At 37.8% G+C, this 13,650-nt stretch overlaps 1 protein-coding gene across 4 annotated transcripts in view; it reads right to left on the bottom strand.

The window, feature by feature from the left end:
• Positions 1–375: 375 nt before the first annotated feature.
• The window catches only part of LOC113038225 (gamma-aminobutyric acid receptor subunit gamma-2), a 47,883-nt gene continuing 34,608 nt past the window's right edge, over positions 376–13,650 (bottom strand). Inside the window, exons 7-10 of one of the 4 annotated variants that reach the window (XM_026195493.1) lie at positions 10,490–10,642; positions 7,558–7,763; positions 6,006–6,029; positions 376–4,115 (exon numbers count right to left, since the gene is read on the bottom strand). In XM_026195493.1, coding sequence (XP_026051278.1) covers positions 3,837–4,115; positions 6,006–6,029; positions 7,558–7,763; positions 10,490–10,642 — 662 coding nt within the window. In that variant the 3' untranslated portion in view covers positions 376–3,836. Of the gene's footprint in view, positions 4,119–6,005; positions 6,030–7,557; positions 7,764–10,489; positions 10,643–13,650 lie in introns of all 4 variants that reach the window. The other 3 variants (XM_026195492.1, XM_026195494.1, XM_026195496.1) reach the window with 3 other exon arrangements.

Raw genomic sequence — 13,650 nt, forward strand, 5'->3', positions numbered from 1 at the left:
TATTCTATAAAAATATCTTATTTTTCCAGTATTTCCAGTATTTTTGCCATTTGCTCCTACAAACTTGTTTAATAATCACAGACTTTTCTTCTGACCTGCTTAAAGTGACTGCTACACTAATATTATCCATTTTCAGTGCTTCTTTAGCCACTTAGTCTGCTGTTTTATTCCCTTATAACCCAGCATGCACTGAGACCCTTAAAAACTGCACTACACTTCCCAGTTGACTTATTCTCCAAAATAAAATCTGGAAATACCTTGCACCAAATACTGTTTTGGTAATTTGCCCAAGGTTATTTCATTATGAATATTGTAGTGGAATACAATCGCAAAAATCTCTGGTACTTCTTCTCATTTAAGAAATACATCCATACACCTTATGAATGCAATGTTTTATTGAAAAATTCCACAGCTCTGTGCTTCTCCTTCAGTAAAATGATTTCAGTACATATAATAATACAATGCAAACCTTTACATGAAATCACCAGTGTCCTTTTAGTACACTACTCCATAAATATATAGATACGCTGAACAGCTGAGAGCTTACTTTCAATCTTTTTGCTTTGCAGCTTGTCATTACTGCTATAGAAGCATGGTAAATGATTTAGTGTTTCCCACAGGCAATAAAGTATGTAACAATATTTATTATTTACATGTGCTCTTCACAAATATTGTATTTGTTACTAAAACACTTTCATTTTCTGAGATTTATCCATTTATATATCTGATTATATTTGTGCAATCATGTAAGAAACGAAATATATATTTATATAATATATAAACATATTCAGAATTTAATAATGCTTTATCCATACAAATATTTTTTTCTGTGCAAACCCAAACAATCAACTGCCGCTTAAGTGAAATTATACAATATGAAAGCTTTTAACAATTTAGATCATGTTTGGAAGATACAATTAGCAATAAAGCTCAGTTACAGTTATTGTACTAAACAAACAAGATAAAAGAAAAGAGATACCACATTAGATCAGATTTCACATGTACAAAACACAAAGTTACTTGAGAAACAAAATTGCATAATGTAATAAAACTAAGTGTAAAACAAAAATTTCCCCTTTGTTTTAAGCATAAATAAAACAATCTCTATTCAGGTTTATATGAGGAAAAAAATCAAGAAATATCCTCCGGAAACAAGTCTTCATATCTTACAATTTTCTTCTCAAATAGTGCATCTTTTTACCTGAAAATAAGACTACAATTCTGATTAAGAAAGCGTTTGAGGCATATGAGTAATGTCAGCAAACACAAACACAAACACACACACACACACACACACACACACACACACACACACACTACAATTACATTGTAATTTGATTTTGTAAAACAAGTTTTTCTTTATGCCACACAATAATACACTTACATTAAAATAATAATAACAATCCTCAAAACAACCAAGAAATAGTGAGAACAAAACAAAAGTGCTGGTTAGCTCTCTGAAAATCTCTAGCAATGTCCTGATGGTGGCTTTTAGAGTGAAACTTTATTTCCGGTATTGAATTATAGCATTTTGACATTAAAAGTACTGATAATATGTATTAAAACAAAGGGTTAGCAACCAGACAAAAGGGCTTTTAATTTCACTTAAGGTTGCACTTGACATAGAAATGGTAATTCGACATTAAATTAGTAGTATGTCCAATTTTCTCTTTGTATTTCATAAAAAATAAATGGATAAAGCATTGGGTGTAAAAACAGGAAGCTTGCTGAAATAAGCTATTTAAATCGATGGTAGAAAGCAAAAGGATTCATAGTTTGGCACCAAAGCGATCCACATTCACACAGTTTCTATTGCTACCACATCCATGTGTCCTACAGCAAACAATAAACAGTGCATTACGAATGGCTAGGTGATGTCTCTGGGGTGTTGATTTTCAGGACAAACATCCAGAATAACTATTCAAAAGAGAAACAAATCGAGCATCGCTCTACTACCGTGATTATTCTAGTGGAGGTGGCACACAAACAACAAACTGATTCTATAAAGGGTTGATAGTAAAGTTGATATTTCTCAAAAGAGGATTTTTCAGAAGTCTAATTTTAATACGAGTATAAACAAATCAAAAATTAACCATGCTCACGTGTATGATGCAAAAATATCAAGATGCATAAGTAGGCAAAAAATACAAAAGCGTACCATATGCTGGTTTGTTCAGGTGGAAGGATAATGCATAGGGATTGGAAACCAAACTGTATACAGGTCTAGATTATGTATTTCTGATGTAGCTGAAACATTTAGCTTATCTGTCAATTTTGCTAGCAAACAGTTGAACTTTCTTCTTTTGGGAAGAAAAAAAGCATTGATTTTAACTCCATCACTGGAGAACAGACCTATACATCTGATTATACCCTCATACTTTGGCAAGTCTCTGATTTCTATCCACAGTGTTTTAGTTGCATTTGTTTCGGTGTTTTGTACTTGAATTGATCAGTGATAAAACTTGAGCAGTATAAACATAATTAAATCACAGGCATAGTTACTAACCTGGGGTGAGATTTCTAAAGTTAATGGGTTATTAAAATAGAAAGTTGGTTGTGCTTGCATATGTTACATTTTATTATTGACAGTTTGTAATTTGTTTCCCGTGTATGCATGTTAATGTTCTGTCTAAATATAATATTTACTACATGCATGCATGTCATTTTCTAAATGCAACAAAACTGAAGCTGAGTAACACACATAAACATATCTATCTACAGATTATTTACTCAATTCACTGAAATAAGCAGTTTTGTTTTTTGTCAACTGAATTGTATAGTATTGAGTGCAAGGGTGACCCTCCTCCTACGTTTGAGCCTAATTTATTATAACAACATAAATTAATACACGAATGAAAAATAAAAATACATAAAGACATTTTTTTTGACAACATTCTGTTACATGTAAATCCTACTAATTTTGTTATATATATCAAAAAATGGAAAGGAGGCTCATACTGATACCCAAAATTATACAAAAAAAAGTAATACAGTACTTATTTATACATGTAATAATATCATTGTGTATTTACTGTGGGAATGACTGACATCTAATAGTAAAATGTAGCCTGGACTGTTCTAGTTAAGCTTTCCTGACCCTTTTTTTTTTTTGCTTTTTTATTAATTGATGACAATAGAAGACTTTTGCTCATTTTTGGCCTAAAAGGTGCATGCAGTATGATCACTACATTATACAGTATTCATCTATTTACAGCATCTGTACAGGTGACCGCACGTTTGACCAGCCGTGACCACAGAACGCACAAATAATAAGAGCAAATACGAGTGTATACAAATAAATTCTCGGACACATTTATTTATATTTGATTGATTGCTTTTACCTCACATAGGCCTGACAGCCATGCATTTGAAGAAGTTTCCCAAAATCTCTTTAGTGCTTGCTCTTTAGGGGCTGAAAGGACATGTAGGCATGCAGTCCTCAGATCTTCTGCTGCTTGCTCTACACGATTCAGGAATAATCTTACAGATGCAGGTTTTCATCGACCTCCCCGTCGGCGCTTTTAATGTTTTCTTTTTTGCTACAACTTTTGCTTTATGCACAATGTATTTTTACTTAAAAAAAAAAAAAAAAAGTAAACATAGACAAACTGACAATTCCACATTAAATAAATGCACACACACACACACACACACACAAACATCCTAAAATGCACTTAAAAAAAAAAACAAAAAACAAAAAAAAAAACACATAGAATGGTAAACCAACAACAACACAATGCAACTAATTTTTATTTCAGTGGGTGCATGTTTCCAAGAAAGGGTCTTGCTGGAATCTGTAACATAAAATAAGGCCAGCCTATATTTTTCAAAATATTTTAAAGATAAAGATAGGAAAACCAGTAAACTACGTTGAATAGACCAAATGCAGTAGGAAAGAAAATGCGGGCGTAAGAGTCTATCTTAGTGACACGGATGTGCAAACGGCCGTGCCGCCACGCTCCTGAGCGACAGTCCTCAAAGCAGCAGAAGAAGCTGGAGCAGTCCTTCCCATCCAGACACTCGTAGCCGTACTCCTCGTCCCGCTCCTGCATGTGGGTGGCGTTGTTCATCTGGATGGTGGTGGCCGAGCGCGGGCGAATGTCCACAGTGGGAGCCTGCTTTTAGAAGAGAAAACAAAAACAGTAAGAGTCCGACATCTCGAACAGCTGTCGGGGCTGCGTTCAAACGTCTGTCAGTGGATACTTTACACCTAATACTGCAGGTAGAGTGCATTGTGCAGATGCAATAGTTGGCTGTAAAACAGGCTTCTTGATTTTACTTTCTTTCTTTAATACTTAAAAAGTAAATTATGTATGTTGCTTTTAATTGCCTGTGTTTTATATTGTTGTGCAATGATTATATTACACTAGTTTATGCACCATGCAAAAATAAAGCATAACTTTATTATTTACTTACTAGAATGGGGTCCCACTTTTTATTAAGTGGCGTTAAATCCTATGCACATACATCAGAAAATAAGTGCAATGTACTTATGTTGTTCATATTTTACTGCAAAACACATTACATGCAGGTATTTTTAAAATGTGAGTACAAACATGTATGTACACAATAAGTGCATTGTACCAAATTATTAATTTACATGTAAGTACATAGTAGTTAAGGCCACTTTATGTAAAAATTAGGACCCTAGAAGTCACTACAGCAACATTTCCCATGTGAGACCACATGGCTTCTGTCTAACATGGTACTAAGTGTCAACACAGAACTGCTAAATAATATGATTCTTAAATCTTAAATCTTGGCCAGCATCAGTACTAAAATAGAAGTCTAAAAACGCACTTGCAACACACAAATGTTATGAGACCTCCATGTAAATATTTCCCATCAAAACCATGGGATCATTGGGACATATCCACATTTCTGGATTCACAATCATTTTGCCCAGCACTGGAAGAGTGCTTCAGATCCCTTTGAAAAACGAAGCATGACCAGCTGTTCACGCTGGCTTCTCCGGGTGCACGCTATGCAGCATTTAGGACAGAGCCACCTGAGGCTGTGCGGAAACGGGTCATGTGACTCGCTTCTCAAAGGGTTTCGCAGAAGCGTTAGGAAAGCACAAGAGCACAGATAGCTTGCTATGTGGAAAGAAACAAATACAGTGGAATTGACAGCTTTAACTGAATGAAATACGACAACCTTCAAAGAGAAACTTCCTCTTCCGTCTTACATTATTAATCTACATTTATGATTTTATTTTTGTTTTGAACTGTGGTTCCCAACTGGTGGGCTGTGAGACAAAAATAGATTGTACATCTGAAAGGATCGCGGGAGGAAAACAATAAGCACATTAATATGTGATATGATAAAATCACTTAGAATACTACTAGAAATTCATAATTAGAGTAAGGTAAGGAACACACATTTATGTGCATACTCGCATCAGTTTGGCAAAATTTAAGATGTCATTTGTATAGAAAATGAATAATTTGTCACATTTTTTAAATCGAGGTCCTGAAGCAAAACTAGTTGAGAACCACTGGAATAGTCTGGTAGGTTGATTTCACATTGATCTATTTTCCGAATTCTTGAGAACTATCTTTTAATTCTTAATAGAAGCTAAATGTAGGCCTGTGCCCTCATGCACATTGACTTTTAAAAGATAACTACGGCTAAATCTGCCAAAGCCATCAGGCTCATGCTCTTTAATTGGGATTAAGCTAATCAGTGTGGTTGTCTGTTTCAAGCTGTTAAGGCTCTGCCGACTATTTCTGTCAGGTTTAAAGCCTCAAACACGCAGAAAAGGAGGAAGGCGGCCACTTTTTAATTAAAAGAATAAAGCAAGTCTTTCAGCCATCGCTGTTGTTTTATTGCATTGAAGTAAAATAAGAGGTGAGTGTGCCCCACTGCTATTCACAGCACAGGAGGTTCAGTGCTAAACTGACTAGATGTTAGTGCAGTGAATCTAAAGACCAGACACAAGAGCAGTGTGGCAGCGCAGAATGCAGAAACATGCATTATTAGTGAACTTTACATGAGCAATATACCTTTGAGGAAAAGAGCCGCAGGAGCTTTTGTCCACACAGGAAACAAAAGAAAATTTGAAATTGAAACAAACAAATACAAACAAACAAACAAACCAACAACAACAACAACATAGAACGGGCATACAGTAATAATGCCAAAAAGACTCTGAAAGTGGAAAGAGAACAGATTACTCCAACCTCACACACATATATATAGACACAGATGAAGGGTGTGCAAGACAGCATATATTGAGAGGTTCACTGCATATCTTAAAATACAGACTAGAAAATGACTGCTCATTCCTAAGGAAAACACATCTACAAAGTGCATTAATTTCACATATGATCGAAAATGCAATCACATATAGTGTAAACTATAAGGCCTGTCAGAATTTAGAGCTTTTGAACAATCAGGTCTCTAATCATAGAAGGGCAAACAATCACTACCAAAGAACAAAAGACGAACATAATCATCTAAGGAGGAGACTGGTACTCTTCAACTCTGCAGGGATCAAAACTCTTCTTCAGCAAAAGCTTCTTGGTCTTTGATTTGAAGAGTTTTACTTCAGAGTGTGCCTTTGACTGGGAACCGAACTGTCGAATGTAGTTTGAAAATTATTACTCATTAATCTGCCTGACATTCTATACCCCCAAATCAAATAAGACATTTCTGGCATCCCTTTAATCATCTGAAAGTGGAACGACCCATTTGCTGAGATCAGCCCTCCTCACACTACGGATATGAACGCCCCGCTGAGATGAAAATCTAAGGCTGCACTTCAAACCTGCTGCTGAAATGATTCAGATTAAGGACATCACTGCTCAGTGACACTGTTTGACAGAGGTGGTCCACGATTGCAAATCTGACCACATGTAGAGGAAGTTCAGAGAAAAAGGTTCTAGTATGCACACTTATGTTCCAAAACCTAGTGAGCTGTCTCACGGTGTACCGCCTACTCAGGCGTAATGGAAACCCATTAGTGACTGATTAGAAATGCTCTTCATAGACAACCAACGATCACACTTAGCTGCATCACAAATTGCTTTCCTCACACAAAGCACTCAAAGTGGATTCCTACAGAGTTAACAATAAAGACTTAATTGCTAAGCTAACAACACAAAACTGTAGCAAGCACACATAATTCACATGCCTGCTGGACACTTTCTGGCAGCTTTTTAGGCAGGTTTATTTAACTACAAAACTAATTCTATGTATTTAAACAGGCTACCTTTTTTTTTTCTTTACACTGAGCTCAAAGTAATATCATTCTCATCCAGAAGCTGCCTTAGAATTTCACCAAAGTGAGATATAATCTTCACATTGGGAGCACACAGCCTAGAAATGCTGCCTAGGTAGCTTGCTTACTTGTTGAAGAGTGTTATTATTTGGAGCACTTTGAAGAACTAAATCTTGAATAGACTTTAAGTTAGCAGCTAATCCCGACCCTAAAAAACCCTAACAATTGCAGTTCTCAAATAGGCTAATCTTAGAATTAGAAATACTAGTAGTTAATAGACTTTATAATGTGGTATTGGTAGTCGATAATGTGAATTTTTCCAGAAGTGTACTCACAGGATTTTTCCTCTTCTTGTCTTTGTTTTTGCTGGGCTTGCGGTTGCTCACAAAGTAGTGGAGCGTTCCGTACTCAATCAGAGCGGCGAAAACAAAGATGAAGCACACTGATACGAAGAGGTCCATAGCCGTGACGTATGACACTTTGGGTAAGGACTTCCTAGCAATGGTACTCAAAGTGGTCATGGTAAGCACAGTCGTGATTCCTGGGGAGAAAAGTAAATAATACTCAAATAAGAACAAGGAGATTTCATTATCTGTTGCATATGGATTAGTGAGGTTATCTGTGATATGTATCTTTTACATAGCAAGGTCATGTTTGTGGTTTGGCTATTTCCCACTGCACAAAGTCAAGGCTAAAAGCAATAATCACTTAAAGAGTCAGAATAGGGCCAAATCCAAAGCCTCCATATCTTCATCTGAGGATACCAAAACCTGAACTGGGACAGATAAACCAGATCTTTCCTGAAAGGAAGGAGGTTCCTCTAGATTTGACACAAAATCTATACTCTTCAAAGGGCTTCTGGTTGGAGGCTCATTGGTGTAAAGCAGGGGTGTCAAACTAAATTCCTGGAGGGCGAGAGCCCTGCAGAGTTTTGTTCCAACTCTGCTCCAACACACATACCAGGTAGTTTTCAAATAAGCTTGGAGGACATGATTAGTTGGATCAGGTGTGTTTAATTAGGGTTGAATCTTAACTCTGCAGGGCTTTGGTCCTCCAGGAATTGAGTTTGACACCTCTGGCTCACAATCTGAGGATGAAGCCTTCACTCCCTGGACTTCAGACCTTCTCCTTAGCACAACTCCAAACTTGCGATAGTGGTGTTGAAACCTGGGATGAACTGTGGAGATGCTGTGGAGCATGATGAGCCAGAAAGGCAGGGCTGTAGACATAGAGTCCATTGTTACCCACGTGCCACTCAGCAAAAATGGTCCACAGGATAAACTAGACACATTTGTGGTCTCATTCGAGAAGACAGCAGAGGCATGTGGATGGCCGCATGCTCAGTGACAGGCGTGCCTCACCTGCTGGTGTCTGGAGTAGCATCTCAACAGATAACCAATCAGAACTTCCTGGATTATGAATATCAAGGTCATCCTGTTTGGATCATGCCCTAGAGCAAAAGCAACAGTGAGTAAATTTAACTGGGGAATAAAACAGTCAGCCATTTGTGATGATCCAGCAGGTCTATGACACCTGCCAATCTGGTGGTCCAGCTCATTGCTGAGCTTCCAAAAGATGTAGCCAAATGGGTCCAGTGCCACCACTTGACATGCCCCCTTGACCACTTGACGTCTCCCTTTCTCCTGCTTTACGTCTCCAGTCCTTCCCTTACTCCCTTCCTCTTCTCAACCCTCAACCTCTCCCTCTACCCAGGTTGTGCAGTAGCATGCCTCCCTGACTGTTGCAATTGGGGACAAGGCTCGAAAAGTGGCTTCCACCTCTCCTTTTTTGTCTGGGGACAAAGGCATAGCGTAAAGGTGGTGGTTAGTGCCTCTGGCAAATGCTAATTTTAGGGAAGGATTAGCTATAATTATTTAGGGAGAGTCTATGTGCAGATGCCTCTTTGGAAAAAAGACAGGGACATGGTAGGTGGGGTTCAGATGTTCAGAAAAGTTCAGTACTTTTGGGTACATTTCAGTCCTTTTCAGTTTAGTACTTTTTTCCAACTGAACTCGGAAGCTGCCAGCAGCCATATCACCCTGTAGCCCAAGAATGGTCACCCACTGAAGCTAAGCAGGGTGGAGCCTGGTCAGTACCTTGATGGGAAACCGCCTGGGAAAACATTTGCCCATTGGCCTCTGACCATCATGGCCTCCTAACAATGCCCATATCTGCTGATTGGCTTCATCACTTTCTTCTCTCTACCAATAAGCTGGTGTGTGGTGGGCATTCTGGGAGCAGGACATGTCAAGTGTACCATCTCAACCTCCTTAAACATAAGGAGAAGGTTCTGATTGTACTGATGATGCCAGTGAGTGCAGCGGATGAACTGGGGACAAAGGCGAATTCAAAGTGCAATTCTTTTCATCGCATCCACAATACGATCACCTCTCACTATCTTAGCTCACTTGCCAAACTGCAAGATGAATTTATAGATGTAGTCTCGCCAGTTGTATTGGTCACATACAGCAGCAATTTAAAATGAACCCTGGATTGGTGGTGCATCTACTTATTGCCTCAGTCCAAACAAAAGACTTTGACAAAAGACAAAAAGCTTTCTTTCAGGATCTTCATGGAACCCACACCCACCATCTTAGACAGAATACTTAGCCCAAACACTGCATGTGCAGGACATCACCGTGTGGATCACCTGTTGGTATCTGGCACTACAGCCCTTTCAGTTCAAGGTGGGCTACAAGATGGGGCACAGATGGCAGTAGCAGGCTACCTCTCCAGGAATGGGGTGCTACAGGCCGGATGGTTGACTGGCTTGAGTAGGGAGGTCAGTATGTGGCTGAAAGGGTGTGGTTGACTAAGGGCTGTCAACAGGAGAGCAAACAATCGGAACTGTGAGGGCTCCATTATGAAGCATCATTGATGCAACACCTCGGTGGGTAGAGCTTGTGCCATCTGCCAATAAACTGGTGTAGATTGGTGTGTAACTGGCCATCATTTTGCACATCTAGAAGGCTTAAATTACATATTAATTAAACAAAAATTAAGAGTTTAGGTCTGATATTTATATTTTGGTGACGTCAGAAGTCATTGCAGGAAAGATAAACTGCTGAATGCTGAATAAGACAAATGGTGTTTATAAGTAAGACAAGATAAAAAAAAAAAAAATCTTAAATTTACACATAATTTTTTATTCTCAAGTGAATTTGTTTTAAGGACGTTTGGATTTACTGTATATAAAAAGACAAAAACAACTTGTGTTTCATAACACAAAGTTTGTTTATCATGTAGAATGTAAACAGAGAGTCTTACCCAAAGAAGTTCTGGCTGGCACTGCATCCTTGTTGATCCAAAATGAAACCCAGGACAGAACAACGATCAAAGTACAAGGAATATATGTCTGGATGGTGAAATAACCCATTCTTCTGCTTAAGTCAAAGAAGACGGTCAGAACCACGTAATCTCCTGGGGAAAGAAAATCATATTATAAACAAATGTACACACCTGCTCTCTCCTTATTATTTTGGGTTTCTTTAAAAAAAAATCCCTCAAAACCATTCCAGCACTAACCAACACCATAATCAACACTACTGAGTCCCCATGTTTCTTTTAAATCAAAAGGATTTTAAGATAACAAGAAACAAATTCAGTCAAGTTCGCCCAAATGTTTGACTGGTAGGAGAACCTTTGACTGAATGTCGGACACAGCGGCTGTTGTCAATTGACCTATTGGTAATGTAAGAGCCATAATTAAAATAATTACAATTAACTTTAAAGTTATATGTGTTTGAGTATATATGATTTTAATATGTTTAGATTTATATGTACATTAGTTAACCCCCCCCCCCATGTTTATTCCTTAATGGTTTGCTCTCTAATTGCATTGCCTTTAAGCACCTAACTAAGGAAGGGCGCTCCCTTTAAGAAAGAAAGAAAGACAGAGCAACAACAGAGTTTTTTTTTTTTTTTTTGGCTCCTGTTCATTTTACATGAACATTCAGTAAATGGTTGAAATTTGAATGAAGACATGAGTCAATTCTTTGCCCGAAAGACTATAGAAGCTTATTGCTACAACAGGTAAGCCCCGCCCTCCTTAGTCACTGTTGCTTACTCGCACAAACAAACAGAGTTGCTACTGTCTTACAATGACAGCTGTCAGTGTGAAAACCTTGTCCCAAGAGGTTTTTGATACATTTTAGACACAGAAGGACCATCATTCAAGTGGGACTTAAATATACCATGGAGGGATGTATAAAATATTTCAAAATAAATATGTAAAAATACAAATTACAGTGAAAACAGGAGAAGTCCCATGTTACAGTTGTTATTGCCGCGACAACATCCCGGATCAACACTATTCATGTACCATAGAGTAAAATTACATTAATTTACATTTAACCAGTTAAATATGGAGAGGCACTGAAATGTAGACCTTCGTTTTTGTGTACGTGACGTGATAACAGTTTGCTATTTTTTTTTGTGCGTTAGCATTGACTCACTAACTTTAGCATTAGTTTCATCCAGAGAACCCTTGCTGAAGCACACGATGATGTTAACGTTCTGTTTGAGCAGATGAGAATTGCAACTTAATGAGAGTATGGCAACCAGAAAACTTACGTTTTCGTCTTCATTGTGATTGGGATTGAATGCTTTTTTTGCTCTGTTTTGTTTGGGTTTAGGAAATGTAATAAAATAATGTATATTGCCCATCCTCTCAGGATACCAGGTATCAGTGTTATAAGTACCCCAGGAACATTGTTTTCCAATTTTTGTCGCATAAACATCATCAAATACATGCAAACTTCAGATCTTCCAATGTTTCGCTATGGTGCAGAAACTTAAAGATGTCTGAGTTATGCTCCCCGAGCAACTGATACACGACAACCATTGGCCCATCTGCGTCCGTGGGGAGGGGCTTACTTATAGGTCAATTCCAAGCAGCAGCTTTTCCAAGATAAATCACAGGACTCCTCAGCATATAATGGATGTTAAAGAACATTTTAAAATAAAACTAAATAAAACTAAGTTGCCGGGTCTAAGCCACTATTAGGTCTCCTCACACTGATACAACACATTCCACACAGAAACACAATAGGAGGACATCCAAACATGAGTGTAAGTGTAGGTGTGAGTGTAGCTGAAATGCATAGAGGACATGGAGGTGATTTCCAATGTTAACTCAACCCACCCTGTTGTGTATCAGCATGGTTGTAGAGCCCAAGACCCAAGACAAAAATCAAGCTGTGCATTGATTTGACTTATGTAAATAAGTGGGTGTGACAAGATATAATTATCTTCCTAGCTGTAGAACAGGCATTCAAAATATTAGCAAACGCCAAGGTATTCACAAAACTGGATACTACCTCAGGTTTCTGGCAAACTCTATTGTCAATTGTGGCCTAATGGTTAAAGTTAGACTTGTTCGATTCTCAGTACTGGCAGTACTGGGTACCTAATTCAGACACAATATCAACAGTTTGTGTGAAGCACATATTCACAGAAGCAAGAAAGGATAATTTGAGTATGTTAAAGTGTTTATGGATGCTGTAATGCGAAGCTATTCAGCTACAGAAGCAAGGCTGAATGTAATAAAGAATCAGAAGGCAAACTCCAACTGTGCTAAACTCATCCAGAACTATACTGGCATGAAACAGAAAACCTGCCCATTGCTGGAGAGCTGCTCCTCAGGGCCAAAGAATTGTGTTTTCCCATGATGAAAGAGATCCTTTCCTTCCTGAATTCAGATCCCAAATTCAGCCTACATTAAATTATCATGATTGCATCACAATATGTTTTAATTGTTTTAATAACAATAACTAAAGGTCAACATCAAAGGATTTAGGAGTCAGAAAATCAAGCAAATGAAAAACAACATGGCTGTACAATCTGCACCTCCCTCAACAACACTGCAGATTGGGAAAAGCATGTGTCTTCTAAGAGAGGAATCACAAGGAGCAGTCATTTGTCAAGCGAAAACACCCAGCAAGAGCACAATCCCAGATACACTTACATGGGCAGAGCAGCCTATGGGACAAGTTCAGGCCGAGTGTCTTTACATGTAAACACACAAAGATTTGTTCTTATTAATAAATGTTACATGTCACATATACTTAATATTATAATGACAACTAAATAGTAACGTTTGTAGGCAAACTTTAAGTTGGCATGAAAAAGCCTAGCCAGGAAGTTAGAAGTAGTTTTAAAAGCTTAAAATTTGAGGGTTTTCAGTTTTAACTAATTTGAAATTAGTGACTAGCATGATTAGCAAGTTACTGGTATGTCGTTATCATGTTTCAAGCATGTTGCTAGAATGATTAACAAGTGACTAGTATGTTGTTACCATGATTAACAAGTGACTAGCATGTTGCTTGCATGACTAGTAAGTTACTGTTATGTCATTAGCATGATTAGCAAGTCACTATTATGTTGTTAACAAGTATCTAGCATGTTGCTAACATTGTTAGCAAGTGACT

Source organism: Carassius auratus, chromosome 21 (genome assembly GCF_003368295.1).
Source record: "Carassius auratus strain Wakin chromosome 21, ASM336829v1, whole genome shotgun sequence".
Lineage (NCBI taxonomy): Eukaryota > Metazoa > Chordata > Actinopteri > Cypriniformes > Cyprinidae > Carassius > Carassius auratus.